General features: G+C 44.0%; 1 protein-coding gene across 4 annotated transcripts in view; it reads right to left on the minus strand.

Moving 5' to 3' along the window:
• ece1 (endothelin converting enzyme 1) overlaps window positions 1-25,182 on the minus strand; it is a 30,581-nt gene extending 5,399 nt beyond the window's left edge. Inside the window, exons 1-9 of one of the 4 annotated variants that reach the window (XM_023996437.2) lie at window positions 25,092-25,182; window positions 10,782-10,868; window positions 9,099-9,237; window positions 7,593-7,805; window positions 7,280-7,404; window positions 6,914-7,060; window positions 6,482-6,547; window positions 5,900-6,088; window positions 5,455-5,597 (exon numbers count right to left, since the gene is read on the minus strand). In XM_023996437.2, the coding sequence (XP_023852205.1) occupies window positions 5,455-5,597; window positions 5,900-6,088; window positions 6,482-6,547; window positions 6,914-7,060; window positions 7,280-7,404; window positions 7,593-7,805; window positions 9,099-9,237; window positions 10,782-10,868 (1,109 nt within the window). In that variant the 5' untranslated portion in view covers window positions 25,092-25,182. Of the gene's footprint in view, window positions 1-5,454; window positions 5,598-5,899; window positions 6,089-6,481; window positions 6,548-6,913; window positions 7,061-7,279; window positions 7,405-7,592; window positions 7,806-9,098; window positions 9,238-10,781; window positions 11,009-13,342; window positions 13,419-23,969; window positions 24,153-25,091 lie in introns of those variants that run through there. The other 3 variants (XM_023996436.2, XM_023996435.2, XM_023996434.2) reach the window with 3 other exon arrangements.
• Window positions 25,183-25,382: the final 200 nt, after the last annotated feature.

Below are 25,382 nucleotides of genomic sequence, written 5' to 3' on the forward strand. Positions count from 1 at the left end.
TCAGGAAAGGAAGCAAAATATTATATATGTACAGTGGCAAGAAAAAGTATGTGAACCCTTTGGAAATACCTGGATATCTGCATAAATTGGTCATAAAATTTGATCTGATCTTCATCTAGGTCACAATAATAGACAAACAGTCTGCTTAAACTAATAACACACAAACAATTATACGTTTCATGTCTTTATTGAACACACTGTGTAAACACTCACAGTGCAGGGTGGGAAAAGTATGTGAACCCTTGGATTTAATAACTGGTTGACCCTCCTCTGGCAGCAATAACCTCAACAAAACGTTTTCTGTAGTTGCGYATCAGACCTGCACAATGGTCAGGAGGAATTTTGGACCATTCCTCTTTACAAAACTGTTTTAGTTCAGCAATATTCTTGGGATATCTAGTGTGAACTGCTCTCTTGAGGTCAGGACTCTGACTGGGCCACTCCAATAGGCATATTTTCTTCTGTTGAAGCCATTCTGTTGTTGATTTACTTCTGTGTTTTGGGTTGTTGTCCTGCTGCATCACCCAACTTCTGTTGAGCTTCAATTGGAGGACAGATAGCCTTACATTATCCTGCAAAATGTCTTGATAAACTTGGGAATACATTTTTCCGTCGATGATAGCAAACTGTCCAGGCCCTGAGGCAGCAAAGAAGCCCGAAACCATGATGCTCCCTCCACCATACTTTACAGTTGGGATGAGGTTTTGATGTTGGTGTGCCTTTTTTTCTCCACACATAGTGATGTGTGTTCCTTCCAAACAATTTAACTGTAGTTTCATCTGTCCACAGAATATTTTGCCAGTAGCGCTGTGGAACATCCAGGTGCACTTTTGCAAACTTCAGACATGCACCAATGTTTTTTTTGGACAGAAGTGGCTTCTCCGTGGTGTCCTCCAATAAACACCATTCTTGTTTAGTGTTTACATGTCGTAGACTCGTCAACAAAGTTGTTAGCATGTTCCAGAGATTTATGTAAGTCTTTAGCTGACACTAGGATTCTCCTTAACCTCATTGAGCATGTGCTCTTGTGCTCTTGCAGTCATCTTTGCAGGACGGCCACTCCTAGGGAGAGAAGCAACAGTCCTGAACTTTCTCTATTTATAGACAATTTGTCTTACCGTGGACTGATGGACATTAAGGCTTTTATAGATACTTTTGTAACCCTTTCCAGCTTTATGCAAGACAACAATTCTTAATCTTAGGTCTTCMGAGATCTCTTTTGTTCAAGGCATGGTTCACATCAGACAATTCTTCTTGTGAATAGCAAACTCAAATTTTGTGAGTGTTTTTTATAGGGCAAGGCAGCTCTAACCAACATCTCCAATCGCGTCTCATTGATTAGACTCCAGGTTAGCTGACTCCTGACTCCAATTAGCTTTTGGAGAAGTCATTAGCCTAGGGGTTCACATACTTTTTCCAACCTACTGTCACGACTGCTGGTCGGTGCTGGGGAGGTTCTCCAGGGAGTCGAGGCAGCAGGCAGGGCACTGGTGGATCATCCCAGGTGAGTAGGCACCTGACTCACCCAGAGCTTCCTGTTTCGCACATGTGTGTATGTATAGAATTTCCTGAGTTTTCCCCGCATTCCCAGCATAAGGCGCAAGTAGATTCAGGTGCAGCTGGGAACTTTATTGATCGTTCATTTGCAATTAGATTAGGGATCCCTATTGTTCCTGTTGGTGTGCCCTTCCCTGTACATGCCTTAGATAGTCGTCCTTTAGGGTCGGGACTGATCAGGGAGGTCACAGCTCCACTCTGTATGATAACGCAGGGGGATCATAAGGTAGAGAATTAGTCTCTTTCTGATCGATTCACCTGCGTTTCCTGTGGTGTTGGGGCGTCCCTGGTTGGCCGATCATGACCCCACTATTTCGTGAAAACAGGGGGCTCTCAAGGGATGGTAACGTCAGTGTTCAGGGAGGTGTGTAGGTGTTTCCATAGGTGCAACTACGGTGGAGAGTCCAAACCAGGTCTCCACCATGCACATCCCCCCTGAATATGCCGATTTMGCTCTCGCCTTCTGTAAAAAGAAGGCAACTCAATTACCACCCCATCGACGGGGGGATTGTGCAATAAATKTCATGGTAGACGCAGCAGGAGTCACGTGTATCCTTTGTCACAGGAGGAGACGGCGGCTATGGAAACATATGTCTCCGAATCTCTGGGACAGGGATAGATTCAGCCTTCCACTTCACCTGCAGTTTTTTTTTTGTGAAGAAGAAGGATGGAGGTTTACACCCGTGTATTGACTATCGAGGTATAAATCAGATCACAGTGAAGTACAGTTACCTGCTACCTCTCATAGCCAGTGTTACAGAGTCATTGCACGGGGCGCGCTTCTTCACAAAATTGGATCTCAGGAGCGCTTACAACCTGGTGCGTATCCGGGAGGGGGATGAGTGGAAGACGGCATTTAGTACCACCTCTGGGCACTATGAGTACCTTGTCATGCCGTACGGGTTGATGAATGCTCCATCAGTCTTTCAATCCTTTGTAGACAAGATTTTCAGGGACCTGTAGTGTAGTGGTGTATATAGATGACATTCTAATATACTCCGCTACACGCGCCGAGTATGTGTCCCTGGTGCGCAAGGTGCTTGGTCGACTGTTGGAGCATGACCTGTACGTCAAGGCTGAGAAATATCTGTTCTTCCAACAGTCCGTCTCCTTCCTAGGGTACCGCCTGTCCGCGACAGCGGTGGAGATGGAGAAGGACCGCATTTCAGCCATGCGTAATTGGCCGACTCCAACCACGGTAAAGGACTTGCAGCGGTTTTTAGGGTTTGCCAACTACTACCGGAGATTTATCAGGGGCTTTGGTCAGGTAGCGGCTCCCATTACCTCTTTGCTAAAGGAGCTTTTGGTCACCTGAAGGCTCTGTTTACCTCGGCTCCCGTGCTGGCTCATCCTGATCCCTCTTTGGCATTTATAGTAGAGGTGGACGCGTCCGAGGCTGGGATAGGAGCTGTGCTGTCTCAGCGCTCGGGTACGCCACCAAAGCTCCGCCCCTGTGCTTTTTTTTCTAAAAAGCCCAGCCCGGCAGAGCGAAACTATGATGTGGGTGATCGGAAGGTGTTGGCTGTTGTCAAGGCTCTGAAGGCGTGGAGGCATTGGCTTGAGGGGGCTAAACACCCTTTCCTCATTTGGACTGACCACCGCAATCTGGAGTACATCCGGGCGGCGAGGAGACAGGCAAGGTGGGCCATGTTTTTCACCCGTTTTGTTTTCACCCTTTCCTACAAACCAGGTTCCCAGAACGCTAAGGCAGACGCACTGTCCCGGATGTATGACACAGAGGAGCGGTCCACGGATCCCACTCCTATACTTCCGGCTTCTTGCCTGGTGGCACCGGTGGTATGGGAGGTGGATGCGGACATCGAGCGGGCGTTACGTACAGAGCCCACTCCCAACCAGTGTCCAGTTAGGCGTCTGTACGTTCCGTCTGAAGTCCGCGATCGTTTGATCTGTTGGGCTCACACGTCACCCTCCTCTGGTCATCCTGGCATCGGTCGGACAGTGCGCTGTCTTAGTGGGAAGTACTGGTGGCCCACTTTAGACGTGAGGGTTTATGTTTCCTCCTGCTCGGTATGCGCCCAGTGCAAGGCACCTAGACACCTGCCCAGAGGGAAATTACAACCCCTACCCTTTCCAATCGGTGGATTTCGTGACAGATCTTCCTCCGTCACAGGGAAACACCACGATCCTGGTTGTTGTGGATCGGTTCTCTAAGTCCTGCCGTCTCCTTCCTTTGCCCGGTCTCCCTACGGCTCTACAGACTGCGGAGGCCCTGTTCACCCACGTCTTCCGGCACTACGGGGTGCCTGAGGATATAGTTTCTGATCGGGGTCCCCAGTTCACGTCTAGGGTCTGGAGGGCGTTTATGGAATGCCTGGGGGTCTCGGTCAGCCTCACCTCAGGGTTTCACCCCGAGAGTAACAGGCAGGAGGAGAGTTAACCAGGATGTGGGTAGGTTTCTGCGGTCCTATTGCCAGGACCGGCCGGGGGAGTGGGCGGCTTTCATCCCCTGGGCAGAGATGGCCCAAAACTCCCTCCGCCACTAACCTATCTCCTTTTCAATGTGTACTAGGTTATCAGCCGGTCCTGGCACCGTTCCATCAGAGCCAGATCGAGGCACCTGCGGTGGACGAATGGTTTCGGCGCTCGGAAGAAACATGTGATGCTGCCCATGTGCGCCTGCAATGGGCCATCAGGCGGCAGAAGGCGAGCACCGACCGCCACCGCAGTGAGGCCTGGTGCATCGGGTCTGGCTCTCGACCCGAAACCTACCCCTTCGCCTGCCCTGCCGGAAGCTGGGTCCGCGGTAATGTGGGGCCATTTAAAGTCCTGAGGAGACTGAACGAGGTTTGTTATAGGTTACAGCTCCCTCCTGATTACCGTATTAACCCCTCGTTCCATGTGTCTCTCCTCAGGCCGGTGGTGGCTGGTCCGCTCCAGCAGTCTGAGGTGCGGGAGGTTCCTCCACCCCCTCTGGACATCGAGGGGGCCCCGGCGTATACTGTGCGAGCCATTATGGACTCAAGGCGTCGGGCGCTGGGCATTCAGTACCTCGTGGAGTGGGAGGGGTACGGTCCGGAGGAGAGATGCTGGGTGCCGGTGGAGGACATCCTGGACCCTTCCTTACTGCAGGAATTTCACCGTCTCCACCTGGATCGTCCTGCGCCTCGTCCTCCAGGTCGTCCCCGAGGCCGGGGTCGGCGCGCTGCTGGAGCCGTGCGTCAAGGGGAGGTCCTGTCACAACTTCCGCCGAAGTTGGTGCCTCTCCTTGTTCAGGCGGCGTTCAGCGGTCGACGTCACCGGCTTTCTAGCCTCCACCGATCTACATTTCTTTTTCCATTTGTTTTGTCTGTATAGTACAACCCGGTTCCCATTACGTTTTATTATTTCCCTATTTAACCCTCTGGAGCCATCATGGTTTTGTGCGTGTTTATTGTTGTCAGTTGTCTCGTTTATGTGATTCTGGATTTTCGTTCTCCTTGTTGGAAGATTATTTTTGAGTAGTTACTATTATTACTCATCTCTGTGTCCTGCGCCTGACTCCGCCTTACCCACATCACCTAGACTCTGACACCTACACTGTGAATGTTTAAATGATGTATTCAATATGGTCAAGAAAAATTAAATAATTTGTATGTTATTAGTTTAAGCACACTATGTGTGTCTATTGTTGTGACTTGAAGATCAGGTCAAATTATATGACCAATTTATGCAGAAATCCAGGTAATTCCAAAGAGTTCACATACTTTTTCTTGCCACTTCAGTTTGCATAATGTTTTATAATGTCACCTGTGCTGCTCATATAATATCACTGCTGGACCGATATGAAATCTTACATAAACCATATCATCCCAATGGTTACCTTAATTACATAGTGCTGTCCATCACCATCCAAATATGAATAATGAGTGGAAGGCAGGGCTAGAAAGTGGTTTTAACCTCTTGTTAGTGCTGGCAATGAGGTCAGAGACCTTCTGGAGGTAGTCCTTGGCGTACACCACCACAGGCTCTGAGTCATTGAGGGGTACAGGAGCAAACACATCTGTGAGGTAGGGCATCCAGTCCACCGCAGGAGCCAAGGTCTACAGAAACACAAAGAAACAATGATACTGTCAACATATCCACTGGTGCACCTGTCCTATCAGATATATATATATATATATTTTGCTTTTTTAATCAGCAGGTATGAATAGAAAGCAGTAAGAAAGACCTTGCAGAAAGCACTGTTAAACCAAAATACAATCTATGCAAATTGCACTTTCATTAACACATCTCAATCTGGGAGTCATCTACTGTAGGTTTGTATCTAGTGATACTGCAGGTGGATATCTGGTGTTGACATGATGCTTGGATCAGCTGAAGCAGTAGAGAGATGGGTACTGACCGCCAGATCCTTTGCCTGGATCTTATGGTAGATGAGCTCTTCGTCCCTCCTCTCCTCCTGGGGTACGGTGATGTTGGCCAGGGTGGTCTCAAAGTCCACAATCTCCTGCATCAGCGATCTGGACGTCTCCTCTGAGCCCCCCAACAGGACCCCTAACTCCACCAGGAAGTCTAGGTACGCATTCAGATACTGCCGACACCAAGTGGGAAGCACAGGGGGAGAAATGTTGGTTAAATTAATTTAAAAACACAATCCAGCGCTAGGAAAATACTGACTACTACAAGCACAGAGTTATCCCTTGAGCTATACATTCTTTCTATATTATTTATACATGGTCTGTCCAAGTGGGGTACTGTAGGGTTTGTACTGCCGCGGATATTTTCTATTCCTAATGAAACACATATCTAGCGAGATAGGTTTCTCAGTATAGTGTACAAATTTATAAAGTTAATTTCCTAATTTAATCAGGCATCTYCATCAAGGCACTGATCTATTTCATGTCCTCCCTTACCCTGTCTGTCATCATGCTACAATCTTTAAGCATATTCACCACAGTGCCATAGTGCGGCCGCCTGTCAGTACCTTTGCATTGGCCGTTTTGTTAAGGTAGTAATCCCGTGAGGGGAGCCCCAGCCCGGATTGATCCACCTGTAGGTACGAGGAACAGTTCATGACTACCATCTCACACTTCATTTAAACATTTCAGCACTCTCAGCAAAGTGAGCCTCTTTCTTTGATAGTATAGTATTGCAGGATCTACTCTACAGTATACTGCAGCTTCGATTAACCTTACAATTTCTAATGTCCCTCTGCACATGTTTTTTTTTTAAAGAGCATGTAAATGTATATGTCAATCCTCTCTGAGCAGATCTGGGGATAAGTGATGTTTGATGATTTTTCTGACAAATGTAAATAGAATCAAAAGCTAAAGGAGTGAGGAGGAGGCCTGTGGGAGTAACTGGGCCTACAGCCAATGAGCCTTGGAGCCACTGGGGCCACTGGCTCTTCTCTCACCTGGATAATATTACTGTTGGAGCTTTTGGAGTCAGTGCTGACAAACACAGTGAAGAATGGGGAGCAGCGGTAGTTGGCCGACACTGTGCGTAGAACCTCCTGGAAATTGTTTTTGTCCCAGGAGCCGGTTAGGGCCCATCCCCCCGTCTGAAAGAAAAAATGTATGATCTCCTTCAGAGAGAGGCTCACTTAAAACCTGAGAGGTGGTGATCCTTTATATCAGGGCATTGGATACATTTAGGGTAATTAACTGTATAACATAAAGAACATTTTACACATCTATTAGCACATCATAAACATAGCTTATATGTGCATAGCGCTATGGCAGAAGACTGGATGAGGATGCCTCTTGATGAGCGAACTCACCTGATTAATGAGCTTTTGTAGAGGCTGAGCCCCTAACTCCTCAATCTTAGTCTCATTCATACAGGCCTTGTAATACCTCTGGGCCTTTTTCTCAGCCTTGCTCAGCCCCTTCATCGTGGTGTTCTCTGCCAATCACAACAGGTTTCACAGTTAAGTCTTCTACAAACGTATCTTACATTACAATGGGATAACAAAAATATAGAGAGAACAGTGGGGCAATAAGAACTAGCTAACTGTTTGTTTATATTTCTCTAGGCTGTTAAGGGTGAGAGGGGCAGCTAAGGACACCCCACCCCCTGAGGAGAAACCTTACCCAGCAGGTGCTTCATGACGGCCATGTTGCGCTCCCATAGGTTGCTGAAGGGACCCCAGCGGGACTTTCCCTCAGGGAGGGGGTTGTTCCTCACCCATCCCCCACAGGCAAAGTTGTAGAAGTCATGGCAGGGGTCCACCGAGTGGTCCAGGGCTCCCATCACAGCACTGGCCACAGTAATGCATGGCTCCGTCAGACACATGCCAGGGTGAGCTGCCAACAGGGAGTGGGACAAGACAACTAAACATACTGTATCAGATATCTCTTATCGGCACTGTGCTACTTCAGCCTCAACATGGACAACACTATTTATTTTCTTAAACAGCTAGTATATTTCAAGGTCCTTCAATAAATAATTCAAAATATGTCACGACATGGATGTTTTCAGACCATCTGGAAATTATTGTTTTCAACGGGTTACTGCAAAAAAATATATAACCTCAAAGAAAAATTACTTTTCCTCCTCTAAACTCCTACAGAAATAAACAGTGAAATAGAGGAGAGAAGGGCTCGAGAGGTTGTGCCACAGACGAGGTCACTGTCAGTCATTGTCCCACCGTTCCAACAGCTGGTCCTGATGAACTGCTCTTGCCCCTGGCCTGCACCTGTCACACCTGAATGTTCTCCACAGGTGCAGTGTATCAATCACCCAGCCAGGCCCATCTCTCTGGGTTCCCTGTCTCATAGACAATGTCGAGGCACGGTTGTGGAAAATTCTCAGCAGGCCATTGTCCGATGCTGCCATTGGTTCTAAGATGGGCATTCATTCGTTGGCTTTGACGTGATTGCCATACATTAACTGGCTGTAAAAGCTGAAGTGTAAACGGATGTTCATGCAGTATTCTTTCTCTTTCACTGGACTGAATAAGGAGATGGATAATACAGTATTTTATTAGAAAGTGCTCTGGAATTTTTAAGGGTCTAGTTGCAAAAGCTGATTTATAGCCAAGGGGCATTTGGCAACTCCCTTTATGTTATTTTGGGAGAAGATGTGGAAAACATCTTTATATTTTTAGAGGGATAATAATTCATGACCCAAAGTCTAGTTAGTGGATTCTCATTCTGTCTCGTGTCTATGTTTGAGGCTATGTTGTACATAAGTCTACGTTTCTTTAAGGACAATAAGTTTAAATTTTTTAATCAATGATCAACATAGACATGAGACAGAATGAGAATGCACTAACTGGACTTTGGGTCATGAATAACAGGAGCTGAATAAAAGGAGTGGAAAGTGAATGGTGTAGTAAAAGCACATTCTTGTGTCGGTTCTCATAACAGTCAGCGGGGGATTTGTCATGTGGGCTGATAGGTGGTTGAATAGGAGGAAGGGGCATTTGCTTCCCTTCTCAAAATACAAGGAAACTAATACTGAGCTGAGAAAATCTTTCAGTAAAGATTTGTACCCAGGAACATTTTGTCAGATTATATGAACATAAAAGAGGTTGTTTGGTCAATTCTTCTCAGGATTATTTAGCCAAATCAGGCTTAACAATCTCAGCCACTCACTCTCTTTGTAGAAGATCCCAACAGTGATGAGAGAGAAGAACAAGGCAACAGACAGAGCACACACTAAGCCCAACAGCCTCCTCTCAGTGTGTGTCTTCTCAGCCCAACACCTGGGACCAGGGCCATGTCGCAGTGTCACCTGTACAGAAACACACACACACACACACACAACACACACACACACACACACACACACACACACACACACACACACACACACACACACAGCAATGAGCACCACAGTGTTATCTCCATAGACACACATACACTGGTTACTGTGTGTAATGGTTACAATGATTGGTATACAACCCTTAACCACAGTACTCAGGCAAACAAACCACTCTATGTTCTATGATCCTATGATGAATGGTTTCTTCTTTCTGGTCATAGATGATACATTGAACACCAGAGGCAGTAGTGCTAATACTGTGTGACTAAAATGTATTGGTTATGGTTGAAATGACTCACATGGTATATTACAAAAAATAATGGCTTCCACACAATAATGCCTTTCAACACCCCTCTATATAAAGGTCATGTATTCATATTTTGTTCATTTCTTTATAGTTCTTCAGCCGGCATCATTAAAATGCATTGTGCCTCTGCCCCAGATAAGGGGAAGGCAGAGCACTAACCACAATGGATGAACTAGGACATGGTCATGTTTTTTAAATGTCAGCCTGACTGCGTTTACTGAAAGCTCACTTGAGTTTTAGATCTGCTCAATTACTATAGGAATTAATGTGGCTTCCCCTCACTGAGCTTTACACACACCGCGAAAACCAATTATCCCAGACCTGTTAAAGAATTAGATTTAGTCCCATTAACTAAGGCAAAGTTCAAATGTCACACTGAATGTGAGCAGCCCTGGTGACAAAGTCGCCACAGGCTTCCCAATCCTTCAGACTTTGAGGTTTGGGTGGGTTTGAACTTGTAATCTGTATTGATGTGTGCAATTGAGAAGACTTGTAGGCAGACATGTGTGAAGCCACTGACTCAGACAGCGCAGGTCCATTGTAAAACCTGTTTTGGTTTCAGTTACTGTTGTTGTAGCCTCTAAAATGTTTGCCAACAGTGTCTTCAGTATACCTTTCTCTATCTACGGATATGTTTGTTTCTATGATAATCCAAAAAACAACAATCCACAGTATGTGCAGTATGTTGTTCTGCATTCTCCTACTTAATCAGTTGTGGATATATCTCTGCTCTACTTAGTGCAGGGGAAAAAGAAGGATCCCGCACAGGGGTTATTTCAGAGTTATAAGACTGTTGTATTCTGCTGGGCTCTGCAACTGATTATCCAGGCTTTTTGAAGCACGCAGAAATGCAGATACTGTATGGGCCGCTGTAAAGGGTAGTTTGTTTTATTAAAGGGTTCCACCTGAGACTGAACTCTTTCTCTTCAAGTAGCCCTTAATGTTAAACGTAGCACATGGCTGACAGAGAATAGCAGGCTGTCAGGAAATAGCATGGCGCTCATAGTCCTCACAAAGACAATAGAAAATCTGCAATTTGATTAGCTCAATGGTTATGAATTTCTTTGGAATGGAATGGAATTTGCAATACAATGTAAGCAGATCATCACATAACAACAAAAGAAGCAGAATGAGTGCGTCTCTAGACAGGCTTGGCATGTGTCAGAGTTTGTCGAAAATGTTTATACAAAGGAATAGTTGTGCCTACCTGCATGGCAGAGGAGGGGTAGATCTCATCTCCGGTGGAGTCCACCAGGTCATCCTCGTCCAGAGTGGCCCTCTTGTACGTGGACATCTGAAAGGTCAAATGCAGAAAAGACTCCCTCAGTGCTTCCATGCTCCTCCAGGCCCTTCTCCTTTCCTTTGGTGAGGATGTGTGTGACGTTTACTTTTTAACAGTCTTTGGGAATTCTAGGTATGGTTTCACCCTCAGATCCATCAGGAAGAGTCTCTGTCTGTCTGCTTTGGGTTGCTCCAGTCCAGGGGAAGGAATATTAAATTCTCTCTTCACCTCCCAGGCACACACTCACCTCCTCCCTTCCCCCTAACCCCCTACTCAACAACCCCCCTGGGGGCTGATCTCATGGGCACCGATAAAACTCACCCACTCAAAAAGTCCTGTAAAGGTTTACAAAGAGCCCTTCCTCTCAAGCAGCTATGTTGTTCTGCTCAGCCTTCTGTCAGTACACTCTCCTCAGGAGCTCCCACTAAGCCCAATTTAGCCAAACGAGACAAAACAGAGAGGGAACTCGCAAAAAACAGGAAGAAGCATTGACTTGATCGACAGGCATGACTGAGTGTGAGGGTGTGTAAGAGGGAGTGTATGTGCATTCCACAGTGGTTTCATTTCGATTTAGGGAGGGAACTTTTGTAGGTTAGTTCACTCCCACTCTCCAATCCATAGGGCTAGACCAGAGGGTGGAGTCTGGATAGAAACACCCTCCCACTGCATGCTTTCAGTTGTTGCCTGGGTTACCGTCACCTGATAGGCATGACAGTTGATTGTTCCAATTCTTACCCTGTCTAACCCTTCACCCAGAAGGATAATGCACTATTTCTTAAAAAATATATAATTTTACTACTTAGGTAAACAGCTGTAATTTAAAAGTGTAGTACTAGTTCTTCTCATTTTACATTTAAGTCATTTAGCAGACGCTCTTATCCAGAGCGACTTATATTTCTCCTGTTATCAATCTATCCATGACACTTGCCCCTAGCCTACACCAAGCTTAGTTGCTTTCTCCTATAACTCCTGCCAATGGCTCTGCGTCTTCAGCCTCCACGGACAGCAAATAGGCAGCTCTAACTGCTAGACCAGCCAAACCAAACCCAGCTTTCTAGTACATGGACAGCGCCAGTCAACCCTACTCGCTGTATCACAAGTCAACCCTACTCGCTGTATCACAAGTCCCTAACAGCGCAGCGGACAGCCACTAGTGTTGTCTTAACCTCCACAAGGCCACTCATGCAAACTTCCCCACCGACGTCCACACTGATATACTTGGCTCTCCCTAACGAGGTCCTGCCTAGTCCCATCATCACCCTGTGGAGGGACCGTTCTGATGAGAGAGCGATGGTGGGAGAGACACAGAGGTGATGAAAGAGGTTAGAAAAAGACTGGGAGAATACTTGTGGCCACCACTTTTTTCAGTGATTTCTAAAGTATATTTCCAGACTAAAGTGGGCTTCAGTTCTCAGCATCATAATGTCTACTCTACTGTATATGCATAGCTGATGACTGAGATTTGAATGACAGACATTTTCTTCTCCTTTTCAGTTTATTAATATGGCTGTCTCTAAGCCTCCTTTTATGTAGCGAATGCATTTTACACACAAACAAAACAATGCGACTCTTTAGTCACAATCTACATTCCTTTTAAAACAACTACATTACAAAGGTAACACATGTAGTGGATGAGCCCAGGCGCCATGTTACTAATCACAGTCCTCGGCCTACATAAGTTGTGGTATTCACCGGCACAAACCCATCCATGGCATGCACTCATTCCCGAGAGCACACACTCATATTTAGACACTTTCTTGGCACTGATGTGTGTGCAGATGTGCCTCAGAGCATTCCTGCATGTTGCCACAGATTGCCGCCGTTAACAACACTGAATTTCAGACCAATGGTGACGCACTCCCTTTTCCTGCTGTTGAGAGGTGTAGGAGAGACGAATGTAAAGCTAATGGTAGGAGGTTTGTTGTGACTCAGCAGGAACACTTGTGTAAGTTTGTATCCTGTCAATAGGCTTTTGTCAATGAAAACACCTCTATACTGTAGGAGCCGGATGCTACCGAGGCCACACATAGTGGTAGTGTGAGGTCATAGGCATTCCATAACATAGTAATTCTATGAGATCTTAACAGGAAGATAGGACACATTCACTCTGATTTCCTAAGACCTGTCTGGGTCTGGTGCATAGAATGTTTTGCTGCACCCAAAGTTGATTATTTTATAAAACTTACTGTGATACACAAACAACGTTTCGACCAACATGGTCTTCATCAGGTAAATTAACCCTACATGACCCACAACAACAATATTACCTCAGTTACCTCGACTAACCTGTGGCCCGCACATTGACTCTTTAATGGTACCACCTGTATATAGCCTCCCTACTGTTATTTTATTGTTGCTTCTATTTTTCTTCTTTGTTATTTTAACTTCAGTTTATTTTAGTAAATACTTTCTTAACACTTATTTTTCTTAAAACTGCATTGTTGGTTAAGGGCTTGTAAGTAAGCATTTCACTGTAAGGTCCACACCTGTTGTATTCGGCGCATGTGACCATTTTTCTTCATTTTTTTATTTGCACAGGATCCCTTGGTGTTCTCATGGTCTGGGTCTGTGACATGACTCTGGCTCTACAGTGTCTTTGTTTGTGTTCCTCCACAGCATGTGGGGATGTGTCTCACAGAGCAGCAGATGGCTATGAGAGGTCAATATTCCAGGATTCTTGAACCCTAGTGAGGCCATGGCCTCTGAGGGAGGATAGAAACCACAAGCATGCGTCAGTAATTCGTCACGGATCCTGCAAACCAGACGATTATTTGTATAAGGGGAGTGTGTGTTTGTGCTTGTATTTGGGTATGTGTTTCTGGGATATGGGCAATGGACATGCATGGCTAGGACCACAATTTGCACAAAAGAAAAAAGCAGAGGTTGCTATTCCGAAGGTAACCGCCCTGTGGTGCATACGGTTAAGTTTATTATATTATGTTCTGTAAAATACTATCATTATGTGATCTTGCAGACATTGATTCAGCTTTGATCTAACTTTATTAAAGTAGAGAATCTCGCACATGACCAGAAGCTTCAGGCCTTTAGCTTTTGGGAAGAGGGTTCCAGAGAATTCGGACCCGCAGCCACTCCAAAAATAATATCAGCTTCACAAGGATTAATGTCTATGGTAAATGAGATCATATGGTTATGTGGTTTTGGCCCACGACTGACAACATTGGCCTCTTGTTCATTTGGCGTAAACATAGCTATCCTTGGATTGCCAAATGACATAGAAGATTATCCTCTCCTTCTATTAAATTAATTTCCTGACTGGCAAGTGAGTAACAGATATCCTTCAATCTCCTCATGAGGGAGAGAAATTTGAAAATATCTTAAAGATATTTGGGGTTTTGGTAACAGAATGACATGACACTCTTTGATATTTTTTCACTTACAGAAGCCAAATAATTTCAGCAAAAATAAATATAAATGTTGATATTAGTTGGCAGGGGTCTTTACTTCTGTTGAGATAATGGGCATCATGCCAACCCAGAGATGGAGCTAGTAGGCCGCCTATCTATGATAGATATACAGGTGCATTATCGGTACCTGATTAGTATGTCGGACATGACTTACTACCAGAGTAAATGATTATGCTAGCACCTTATCTAACTCTCTGATGTGAGTCATTCACATACACCAACAAATACTTGCGTACTATGACCACTCCGAAGGAAGTGATGCTACAATGTGATGCAAGTGACAAAGGTCTAGGGGCAGCCCATTGCATTTGCTTCAAGCACATTGACACCCATAGAGGAGAGATATGCCCAAATTGAAAACAAGTGTCTAGCCATTGTGTTCGCTTGTGACCGTTTTGACTAATACCTTCATGCAGGGACTCTATCACGGTGCACACTGACCACAAGCCACTGGAGGTTATCTTCTGTCTGCCTCAAAGCGACTACAAAGGATGATGCTAAAGCTTCAGCGTTATCAATTAGAGGTAGTTTACAAAAAGGAATAGAGCTCCACATTGCAGATTTCTTGACCAGGCCAGCACTACCAACAACTAGTCATCCGCAATATCGGACAAATGAGACTGTATGCTCTACAAGCTGAGTTTGAAGATGTTTTGACCAGTAGCATGGTTCACATTTCCCTGCCAACATGGGATGCTATCAAAGCTCATTCAGCTGAGGGCAAGACATCTCGAACACTGCAGTCTTTTATCCTAAGAGGCTGGCCAGACACAAGGAAGGGTACTGGTTAGGGACTACTGGACATACAGAGACGAACTCACAGTGCAGGAAGAGGTCGTCTACCAAGGCGACAGGGTGGTAGTGCCAGAAACTCTATGCCCCATGATTCTTTCTCGTATCCATGCAGGGCAGTCAGGGGTAGAAAAGCCTCAGGAAATCCAGAGACTCATTATTCTGGCCCAAGAAATGTCAAACTTTGTGGCTGCGTGCAGCATATGCAATGCTAATCTACCCAACCAGCGAAAGGAAACGCTGCGGCCACATGACATACCAGCACGCCCTTGGCCTAAAGTGGGAATGGATCTGTTCACAGTCAAAAACGTTAATTTTGTTATTATAGTGGACTACTATTACGATTTTTGGGAGGTGGAGAAAGTGGTTGACACAACAGCGGCTTGCATCAATGACTGTTGTAAGTAGCAGTTCAGCAGATATGGCATACCTGACAGTGGTGTAGTTACAGATAATGTCCCCCAGTTCACGAGTCAAGACTTTGTTAGTGAAAGCCTGGGAATTCCATCATGTGACCTCTTCAACCTACCACAGTCAGAGTAATGGGAAAGCTGAGTCAGCTGTGAAAATAGCAACGGCTTTCATCACAAAGGCTATGCAGGACGGCAAAGATGTGAAGCAAGCCATTTTGGCATGGAGAAATACTTCCACCGAAGCCTTCAGTAGCAGTCCTGTACAGCGCTAATGTCTAGACGCACTCGCTCTCTGCTGCAAACAGCTCCCAAGCTCCTCACACCAAAGGTCATTAGGGATGTGCAGGCACACGTGTGCACATCAGGAGACGTCAAAACAGTACTATGACCAACCTGCTAAAAATATGCCTGTATTAAAAAATGCCAAGCTGCTAGAGTGCTCCTGGTCACCTCAAGCAATGGATGCCATATGGAGTCTTGGCACATGCATAAGGCACATCAGTGCAAGGTCCTATGAAGTGGAAGTAAAGGGCCGAAATTATTGAAGGAACTGGAGGTACATACACCAAGGTTCAGGAGAGCACAGAGTGGCCGCATGGGAGGACTGTGAATATCCTCTGGATGGTGTGGGCAGGACTAATTGTGGGGAGACTAGGGAGATCCCACCAGGTCCGTCATCTCTGCCAACCTTGCCTTCACAATGTTAGGAGGATGTGGATGAGGAAGGAGAAGCCCGGGGCTCCCAGAGGTGCCCAACATGCTGCCAGCGCACTACACTAGGACAAGAGCTAACATAAGACCGCCCCTTTTTGGTTCCAGATAGAACCCTTTTGGGTTTCATGTAGAACCCTCTGTAGTAAGGAACCAATAATTGTTCTTCAAAGGGTTCTCCTATGGGGACAGCCGAAGAAGCATTTAAGGTTCTAGATAGCACTTTTTTTCCTAAGAGTGTACAGGGACTTTGTCCCAGTTACATTACAAACGGTCCTTTTGTTCATTCCTTCTTTATATCCATAAAAACTCAGTTTAGCTGGCACGCTTCAGTCAATAATCCACTCGGTTTCCCTCCTTCAAAATGCATACAGAATGAATCGCAAACATTACCAATAAACTTATCCAAACAAGTCAATCAACGTTTATAATCAAACCTTAGGTACCCTAATACGCAAATAAACAATAAAATTTAAGACGGAGGATCGTTATTGTCTTTACTGGTGTCATGTTCCTGACCTTATTTCCTTTGTTTAGTTGGTCAGGACGTGAGCTGGGTGGGTGTAGTCTATGTTATGTGTCTCATTGGTTTAGGTGTGTCTGATTTGCCTGATATGGTTCTCAATCAGAGGCAGGTGTTTTACGTTGTCTCTGATTGGGAACCATATTTAGGTAGGCTGTGTTCACTGTTTGTTTGTGGGTGATTGTTCCTGTTCGTGCGTTCATGTTTTTATGTTCTCAAGTTCAGGACTGTAGCGTCGTTGGTTTCTTTCTGTTTATTGTTTTTTGTTCGTGTTTAAAAGTATTCAAATAAATATGGATACATACCACGCTGCGTTTTGGTCCGATCCTTGCTCCTCCTCAGACGAGGAGGATTACGACGTTCGTTACAACCGGAGATAAACAAAAACAAAAAGAACGCGCTCTCTCGGCCATGCGCTTGGAAACACTACAGCCAAAATGGGAGCCACTTAGAAAAACTACAACTTCTCCCRCWTTTTTCCAAAGACCTTCCTGAAACTCTTTCTAAAGACTGTTGACATCTAGTGGAAGCACTAGGAACTGCAATCGGGGACAATTTCGCCATATTATAAAAGTGCCAGGCATATTTTTTTATGGTTTGTCCTCGGGGTTTCGCCTGCCATTTCAGTTCTGTTATACTCAGAGACATTATTTTAACAGTTTTATAAACTTTAGAGTGTTTTCTATCCAAATCTACCAATTATATGCATATCCTAGCTTCTGGGCCTGAGTAGCAGGCAGTTTACTTTGGGCACGCTTTTCATCCGGACGTCAAAATACCGTCCCCTATCCCAAAGAAGTTAAGAAATAGACAATGAACTGATATTTGTTAATTATAAAAAATAAAGATGATAATAATGTTGTAAATAGATATATTCATAAGGGCTGGTGTTAAAATTGTATGAAGTCTCGAGCTAATTTTATATGAAAAAGAGAATGTTGAGATAATGGGCCAACCCAGAGATGGTACTAGTAGGCCGCCTATCTATGATAGATATACAAGTGCATTATCAGTACCTGATTAGGATGTCACGAACTGTAACATGACTTACTACCAGAGTAAATTATTATGATAGCACCTTATATAACTCTCTGACGTGATGTACACGTACACTTTTTAACAACTTCAACATTTTTGTGTTTTGGTGTATTTTTTTTATACCTTTTAAGACCCCCTTTCCATTGGTTTAACCAAAAAGCAAAGCCTTTGCTTATTTCTAATTTTAGGATGGAAGTTGGTTGAAAGATTGACGTGCCTTCATTTAAAAAAAACATAGACTCTTAGCTTTCATTTGACACCAAATTGTATGTGCTCCTACAGTGGGGAGAACAAGTATTTGATACACTGCCGATTTTGAAGGTTTTCCTACTTACAAAGCATGTAGAGGTCTGTAATTTTTATCATAGGTACACTTCAACTGTGAGAGACGGAATCTAAAACAAAAATCCAGAAAATCACATTGTATGATTTTTAAGTAATTAATTTGCATTTTATTGCGTGACATAAGTATTTGATCACCTACCAACCAGTAAGAATTCCGGCTCTCACAGACCTGTTAGTTTTTCTTTTAGAAGCCCTCCTGTTCTCCACTCATTTACCTGTATTAACTGCACCTGTTTGAACTTGTTACCTGTATAAAAAGACCTGTACACACACTCAATCAAACAGACTCCAATCTCTCCACAATGGCCAAGACCAGAGAGCTGTGTAAGGACATCAGGGATAAAATTGTAGACCTGCACAAGGCTGGGATGGGCTACAGGACAATAGGCAAGCAGCTTGGGAGAAGGAAAACTGTTGGCGCAATTATTAGAAAATGGAAGATGTTCAAGATGACGGTCAATCACCCTCGGTCTGGGGCTCCATGCAAGATCTCACCTCGTGGGCATCAATGATCATAAGGAAGGTGAGGGATCAGCCCAGAACTACACGGCAGGACCTGGTCAATGACATGAAGAGAGCTGGGACCACAGTCTCAAAGAAAACCATTAGTAACACACTACGCTGTCATGGATTGAAATCCTGCAGCGCACGCAAGGTCCCCCTGCTCAAGCCAGCGCATGTCCAGGCCCGTCTGAAGTTTGCCAATGACCATCTGGATGATCCAGAGGAGGAATGGGAGAAGGTCATGTGGTCTGATGAGACAAAAATAGAGCTTTTTGGTCTAAACTCCACTCGCCGTGTTTGGAGGAAGAAGAAGGTTGAGATACAACCCCAAGAACACCCTCCCAACCGTGAAGCATGAGGTGGAAACATAATTCTTTGGGGATGCTTTTCTGCAAAGGGGACAGGACGACTGCACCGTATTGAGGGAGGATGGATGGGGCCATGTATCGCGAGATCTTGGCCAAAAACCTCCTTCCCTCAGTAAGAGCATTGAAGATGGGTCGTGCTGGATCTTCCAGCATGACAACGACCCGAAAACACAGCCAGGGAAACTAAGGAGTGGCTCCGTAAGAAGCATCTCAAGGTCCTGGAGTGGCCTAGCCAGTCTCCAGACCTGAACCCAATAGAAAATCTTTGGAGGGAGCTGAACGTCCGTATTGCCCAGCGACAGCCCCGAAACCTGAAGGATCTGGAGAAGGTATGTATGGAGGAGTGGGCCAAATCCCTGCTGCAGTGTGTGCAAACCTTGGTCAATTAACTACAGGAAACGTATGATCTTTGTAATTGCAAACAAAGGTTTCTGTACCAAATATTAAGTTCTGCTTTTCTGATGTATCAAATACTTATGTCACGCAATAAAATGCAAATTAATTACTTAAAAATCATACAATGTGATTTTCTGGATTTTTGTTTTAGATTCCGTCTCTCACAGTTGAAGTGTACCTATGATAAAAATTACAGACCTCTACATGCTTTGTAAGTAGGAAAACCTTCAAAATCGGCAGTGTATCAAATACTTGTTCTCCCCACTGTATGAACTTCACATTAGTGCTCATGTGGCCTTTTACATGGAAATGCACAGTACTAGATACTGCCCCCCAGGAGTCAAACAAATGTTAACCCTTTAGTATAACCTAGGGGGAAGAGCTGTAGCTAGGAACACATTCCAAAGATTCCAACTTTAGGCACTCAAATGGATACAAACACAGTCATGTAAAAATGTGTTCAAGGTGATTAGACACAGTAGTCACAGCCAGCCTACAACACAAACCAGTCCAAAATATGACATAGGCCCAACACAAGGTCTAATGTMTTACTACCCCGGGCTGCTTGAAGGGCATAGATAAAGACAGACTGCACGGCTGAACACTGCAGCTCATGACCTGTGACGTCAAACAGGCCCTGGTGTTAAATGTCTTCCTCTGCATGCTTCCTTTGGAGAAAACACCCTGATACTGTGAGGTGGCGGGTAAAAACAACTGTATCCAGGCCAATATAAGCATAAGAGTAACACAAGATAAACATACAAAAACTAAAGGCTTACCCTTCTTAGCCTGGAACATTAATTTAATAAGATTCTGAGAGGTTCTGCAAATTCTGACACCCAGGTGGGTCCTCTCATGCACTGTTCTCTCTCTATAGGCATACACAACATCCATTATCATCATATAAATACCACATTAATTATTCCAATAACATGTTTTATATCCAAGTAATTCGTAAAAAAACAATGATGAAACTATGTTTATGCAAGTGTTAATAAAGCAATGTTTGTAGAGTTACTTATACCTTTATACTACTTCAACCCCACCCATCCCCTATAAACCAGCACCAAACACTTGGATAATGTCATTCGCACATCCTTGTCAAAGGACACTATGAACTTGGTGTCCGTTCATGATCTTCATTACATAACCCTTACACAGTAAACAATACTGCAGTTAATCATTCTGTATCTGATATGTCAGTCAGTGACATAACCTGAAACACACAAAAAAAACATCCCTCAAAAAAACAGTAAAGACTACTGCACAATGAATGGGAGGCACCATGTAGGCTAACGTCCAGGTGTAACATGAGAATACCTATGGAGAATATGTTATCTGCATTATGTGGGATTTACAGCTCAGATAGGCCTAGATAACATTAGATTACCTGTGTCTGCTGCTGCATGTGGCCTAATATTGACTTCCAAGAAACTCTCACGCTCACCCCTGGGCCCTAGGTAGGCTAATGAATAACCACTATGCAAACAAGGATGGCAACAACAAGTGACAAACCAATTATGGATTAAAAATGATAATTTTTCCTTTTTCAATGAAAAAGTGTGTTCAATAGTGTTTTCAAACCATCTTTGCTGTAGTAGTAGGCTATACAGCACATATGTCAGAGTCAAGGCCCGCGGGCCACATCCGGCCCGCGAGAAGGTTTTTTACGGCCCCTGGGATGATCTTGATTTATTATTAGAACCGGCCCGCAGACCGCAGCAAGCCGGCAGCCCGCAGATCTTTTACACGCACCAATACTACATTTCCCACAATGCAACGGTGACGCACCGAGCAGTAGGCTGCTTCATTTCAATATTTATTGGCACAGCAGTCGTCAGCATCACAGTAAAATTAACTTTCAGATACCCATCAAAAATGGCAAAACGGAAGGTGGACACTGAGAACCGGGGGTTTCAAACAAGGTGGGAGTCGGAGTATATGTTCACGGAGGTAGCTGGAAAACCTGTGTGTCTTCTGTGTGGAGAAAGTGTGGCGGTACTGAAAGAGTATAATCTGAGACGACATTATGAAACGAAACACGCGGACAAAAACAAGAATATGGACATGGAACAAAGGCTACAAAAGGCAGAGGAATTAAAACGAGGCCTCAAATCTCGACAGGCTCTGTTCAAAAAAGCCAAATCACAAGGCCAGGCTGCTGTCAAGGCCAGTTTTATTTTGGCAGAAGAGATCGCTAAATCAGCCCGGCCATTTACGGAGGGGGATTTCATCAAAAACTGCATGATTAAAGTTTGTGACGAAGTTTGCCCAGAAAAAAGGCAACTCTTTTTAAATGTGAGTCTGAGCAGAAACACCATTGCCGAGAGAGTAGACCAGTTGTCCATCAATCTAAAAGAGCAGCTTGTGAAAAAGGAATATATTTGTTAGGTTTTCAGTAGGTTCAATTAGGTTCACTAGACTATATGCGTCATTTAAAAATTTTTCAATGAACATTCGAACAGTCCGGCCCTCGGCTTGTAGCTAAATTTTTTATTTGGCCCTCCGTCCATTTGACTTTGACACCCCTGCTATACAGTATCTGCCAACATGATCATAAGACAAACACTTTTATTTAAGTCAGTGAGTAGGTTTGACTAAAATTCAGGGATGACTTGTTTTGGTAATGCAGAAACCGGTTCCCGCTGGGAATTATGCAAAACACACTCGGGTGACCACATGTCCCTGACAGTGGCCTTTTCTTCCGCAACCAAATAATCATGTCCTGCATTTTATCAACAAATTCAAACACCACTAATTTGGACAGAAAAAAGATTGGTTGCTCCTGTATTTCATTCACACATTCCAACCTGTCTTTTGCAGTCATGTTGTGTTTATGGAAAGATGTAGGCCTATATCATCAGGATGTGCTACTAATGTTAAACACTTCTCCAATCGTTGTTGAGATCTGATATTCTGAGCAAGACAAGCATGCCAATGTCATAGGCCTATCGTCAACCAATCACATTTCCCAAATCCTTTCGGGAAAATTCCAGCTAAACTTGGAGAGGACAGTTAGGCCTAGCTACTTACAAAGCTGGTTTATGACGAAGAGCTACAAAAGTCAGTAAACAGCCATATTAGACTGAAAGGCAGGTCAATTTGTCAAACTTGGGAGGTTCTCCATGCTCATTAGTTGCTCATTCAACATATTTGCTGTTACTTTACTCAATCGTGTTTTAAAAGTCTCAACCAACTAGAACTGTTTCCTTGGCCACATATTCCTAGATCTTCATAAAACAGCTGCACATGTGGTCTCTCATTTCTGCATCACCAAATTTTGCATGAGGGAAGAGTAGGCTAGGTGCAATACAATTATACTGAACAAAAATATAAACGCAACATGCAACAATTTCAAGGATTTTACTGAGTTACAGTTCATATAAGGGAATCAGTCAATTGAAATAAATTCATTAGGCCATAATCTATGGATTTCACATAACTGGGCAGGGGTGCAGCCATGGGGGGGCTTGGAGCGCATAGGCCCACCCACTGGGGAGCCAGGACCAGCCAATCCGAATGAGTTTTTCCCCAAAAAAGGGATTTATTACAGACATAAATACTCCTCAGCACTACCCCCATCAGACGATCCCGCAGGTGAAGAAGCCGGATGTGGAGGTCCTGGAATGGCGTGGTTACACATGGTCGGCGGTTTAGAGGCCGGTTGGACATACTGCCAAAATCTCTAAAATTACGTTGAAGGCAGTTTAGGGTAGAGAAATTAACATAAAATTCTCTGGCAATTGCTCTGGTGGATATTCCTGCAGGCAGCATGCCAATTGCATGCACCCTCAAAACTTGAGACATCTTTGGCATTGCTTACAAAACTGCTCATTTTAAAGTGGCCTTTTATTGTCCTCAGCACACGGTGCACTTGTGTAATGATCATGCTTTTTAATCAACTTCTTGACAAGCCAAACCTGTCAGGTGAATGGATTATCTTGGCAAAGGAGAAATGCTCACTAACACAGATGTAAACACATTTGTACACAACATTTGAGTGAAATAAGCTTTTTGTGCTCATGGAAAATGACTGTGATGTTTTTATTTCAGCTCATGAAACATTGGACCAACACTTTACATGTTGCGTTTGTATTTCTGTTCAGTGTAGCTCGTTCGGTACAGCGGGAGCTGTATGGTACTCATTTAGTAAAGTTAGAAGAAAGCTGAAGCAATGTCTTGGAAGATCACATACTGATTAATTAGTATTCTACATAACAGAACCAAATATACCTATAATAGCATAGTATAACGTTACTGTCACATCAAAAACAGCACCGCATTTCTTATGAGGTTTAACTGAAATAAAAAATATTTTATCATCCGGCCAAAACTGCGAATGTCCAGCAAAATCATCTTGTTGTCCCACATTTGGGTATTTTAAAATGTGGTCAACTTAACACGACCTCATGTCATGGTGGTAAACAGTGAAAATTGTAATTGAGCACCATACATTTTTCACGCATCGGGTCATCGCACAGAGATGGTCAAATGTTCCAAATGTAGAGTACTTGTTTACAACAACGGCAGCCAAAACATGCATGTAATAAAGATATGGTATGTAATTAATAAACATTTTAAACGGAACAGGTTCTTACCACCATTATTTCAGCTCACTGTCTACGCAGTCCTCTCATATGCCTTCAGCGGACAGCTGTTGGTTTGTCAGACGCTACAAACGACATTAACTATATTTTCAGTCGTGTCACCACACAAGGCGAAAGCTTCACTGTAAATATTGAGTTTACAAGTTACCCTTGAAAAAGCATTTTCCCGACCAATAGCAGGATGAGAAGCGACGGTTATCTATCATTCTAACAACGGATTTGAGAAATGGGCGGGTCTTAATAAAAATGTTTTTTACCTTTTCTTAGAAAGTTTTACTTGATTTGTGGTTGCAATTAATGTGCAGAAAGTTATCCTGCGGGGAAAAAGGGTCCCACTTTACTAAGGAACCAAAACAATATGCCTTTGTGTTTACAGTGCATGATAGTTTAGCCTACATGTAGGTACAGCCAGGTACATTATTAAAGTATATTGACCCTAATTAGGTTACAATTGCTACCTGTTTTGGTTTATGCCATTTTCAAGGATTTGCAAATAAAGCAATAGATAATTTATCTAAAGCAATAAGGGGTGGTTTAGCTGCAATTCATTTGAATTTGTTCGCACAAGCCTACACAATTTTCTCAAGTGTTGGTGTTGAAGGATTAAGGAACATGAATTGTTGACTGGGTATTTCGTTACGGTCTTAACATGTAGCGAAATCACTTAAGGTGTGGAGATCAAAGAAAATAAAACTACAATAAGCTTCTAAAGTCCCTAATAGGATCAATGGGATTATAATTATTATTATAATGCCCTCATTTTCACAGTTCCCCAGGAAATTTGTGAAAGTTAGCCTTGAGTGCCAAGCTACTAGGCCTAATGGTTATGTAGAAGTTAACAACCTCTTGGCTCTGGCTGGTCCAATCTTTGTAATCATCCTTTGCTATAATCGTTTTTTGTTCTTACACAAAACAATATATACTGTAATAAACCTAACAGGATTGGGAATAGCAGATGGACTCAGATGGTGCCTATACTAAGTAGGCCTACTATTATTCAGTTAATTATTTTATCCAAGCAATTATTGCTACTTAATTGAAATATACTGTTCAAATGTTGTAGCCTCCCTATATGTCAGTGCAGGTGAGGCCCTGCGGTAATAGCGTACTTACCTCAAACGTAAATTCAAGTCTTTCTATGTCTATTCCCCCTCAACTGCTACAGTGTTGGCAGTGGTGAGATAATCCCAGTAGTGTTTGCCGGTTCACACTGGGGTTTGTTTGTGGGGGATACTTGGAGAGAGAGGGCAGGTAGTGTAGCCTTCCTGTATGAGAGGGAGCCAAGGAGGGGATTCGATTAAGCTGTCCCCGGTGCCCGGATGAGCGGAGTTAACAATGGGTGAAAAGTGATCACATTCGTTTTGAAACCAGACTGCTTCCAGGGTTTGTCGGGTGTCCCGTTCA

Source organism: Salvelinus sp. IW2-2015, linkage group LG11, assembly GCF_002910315.2.
Source record: "Salvelinus sp. IW2-2015 linkage group LG11, ASM291031v2, whole genome shotgun sequence".
NCBI lineage: Eukaryota > Metazoa > Chordata > Actinopteri > Salmoniformes > Salmonidae > Salvelinus > Salvelinus sp. IW2-2015.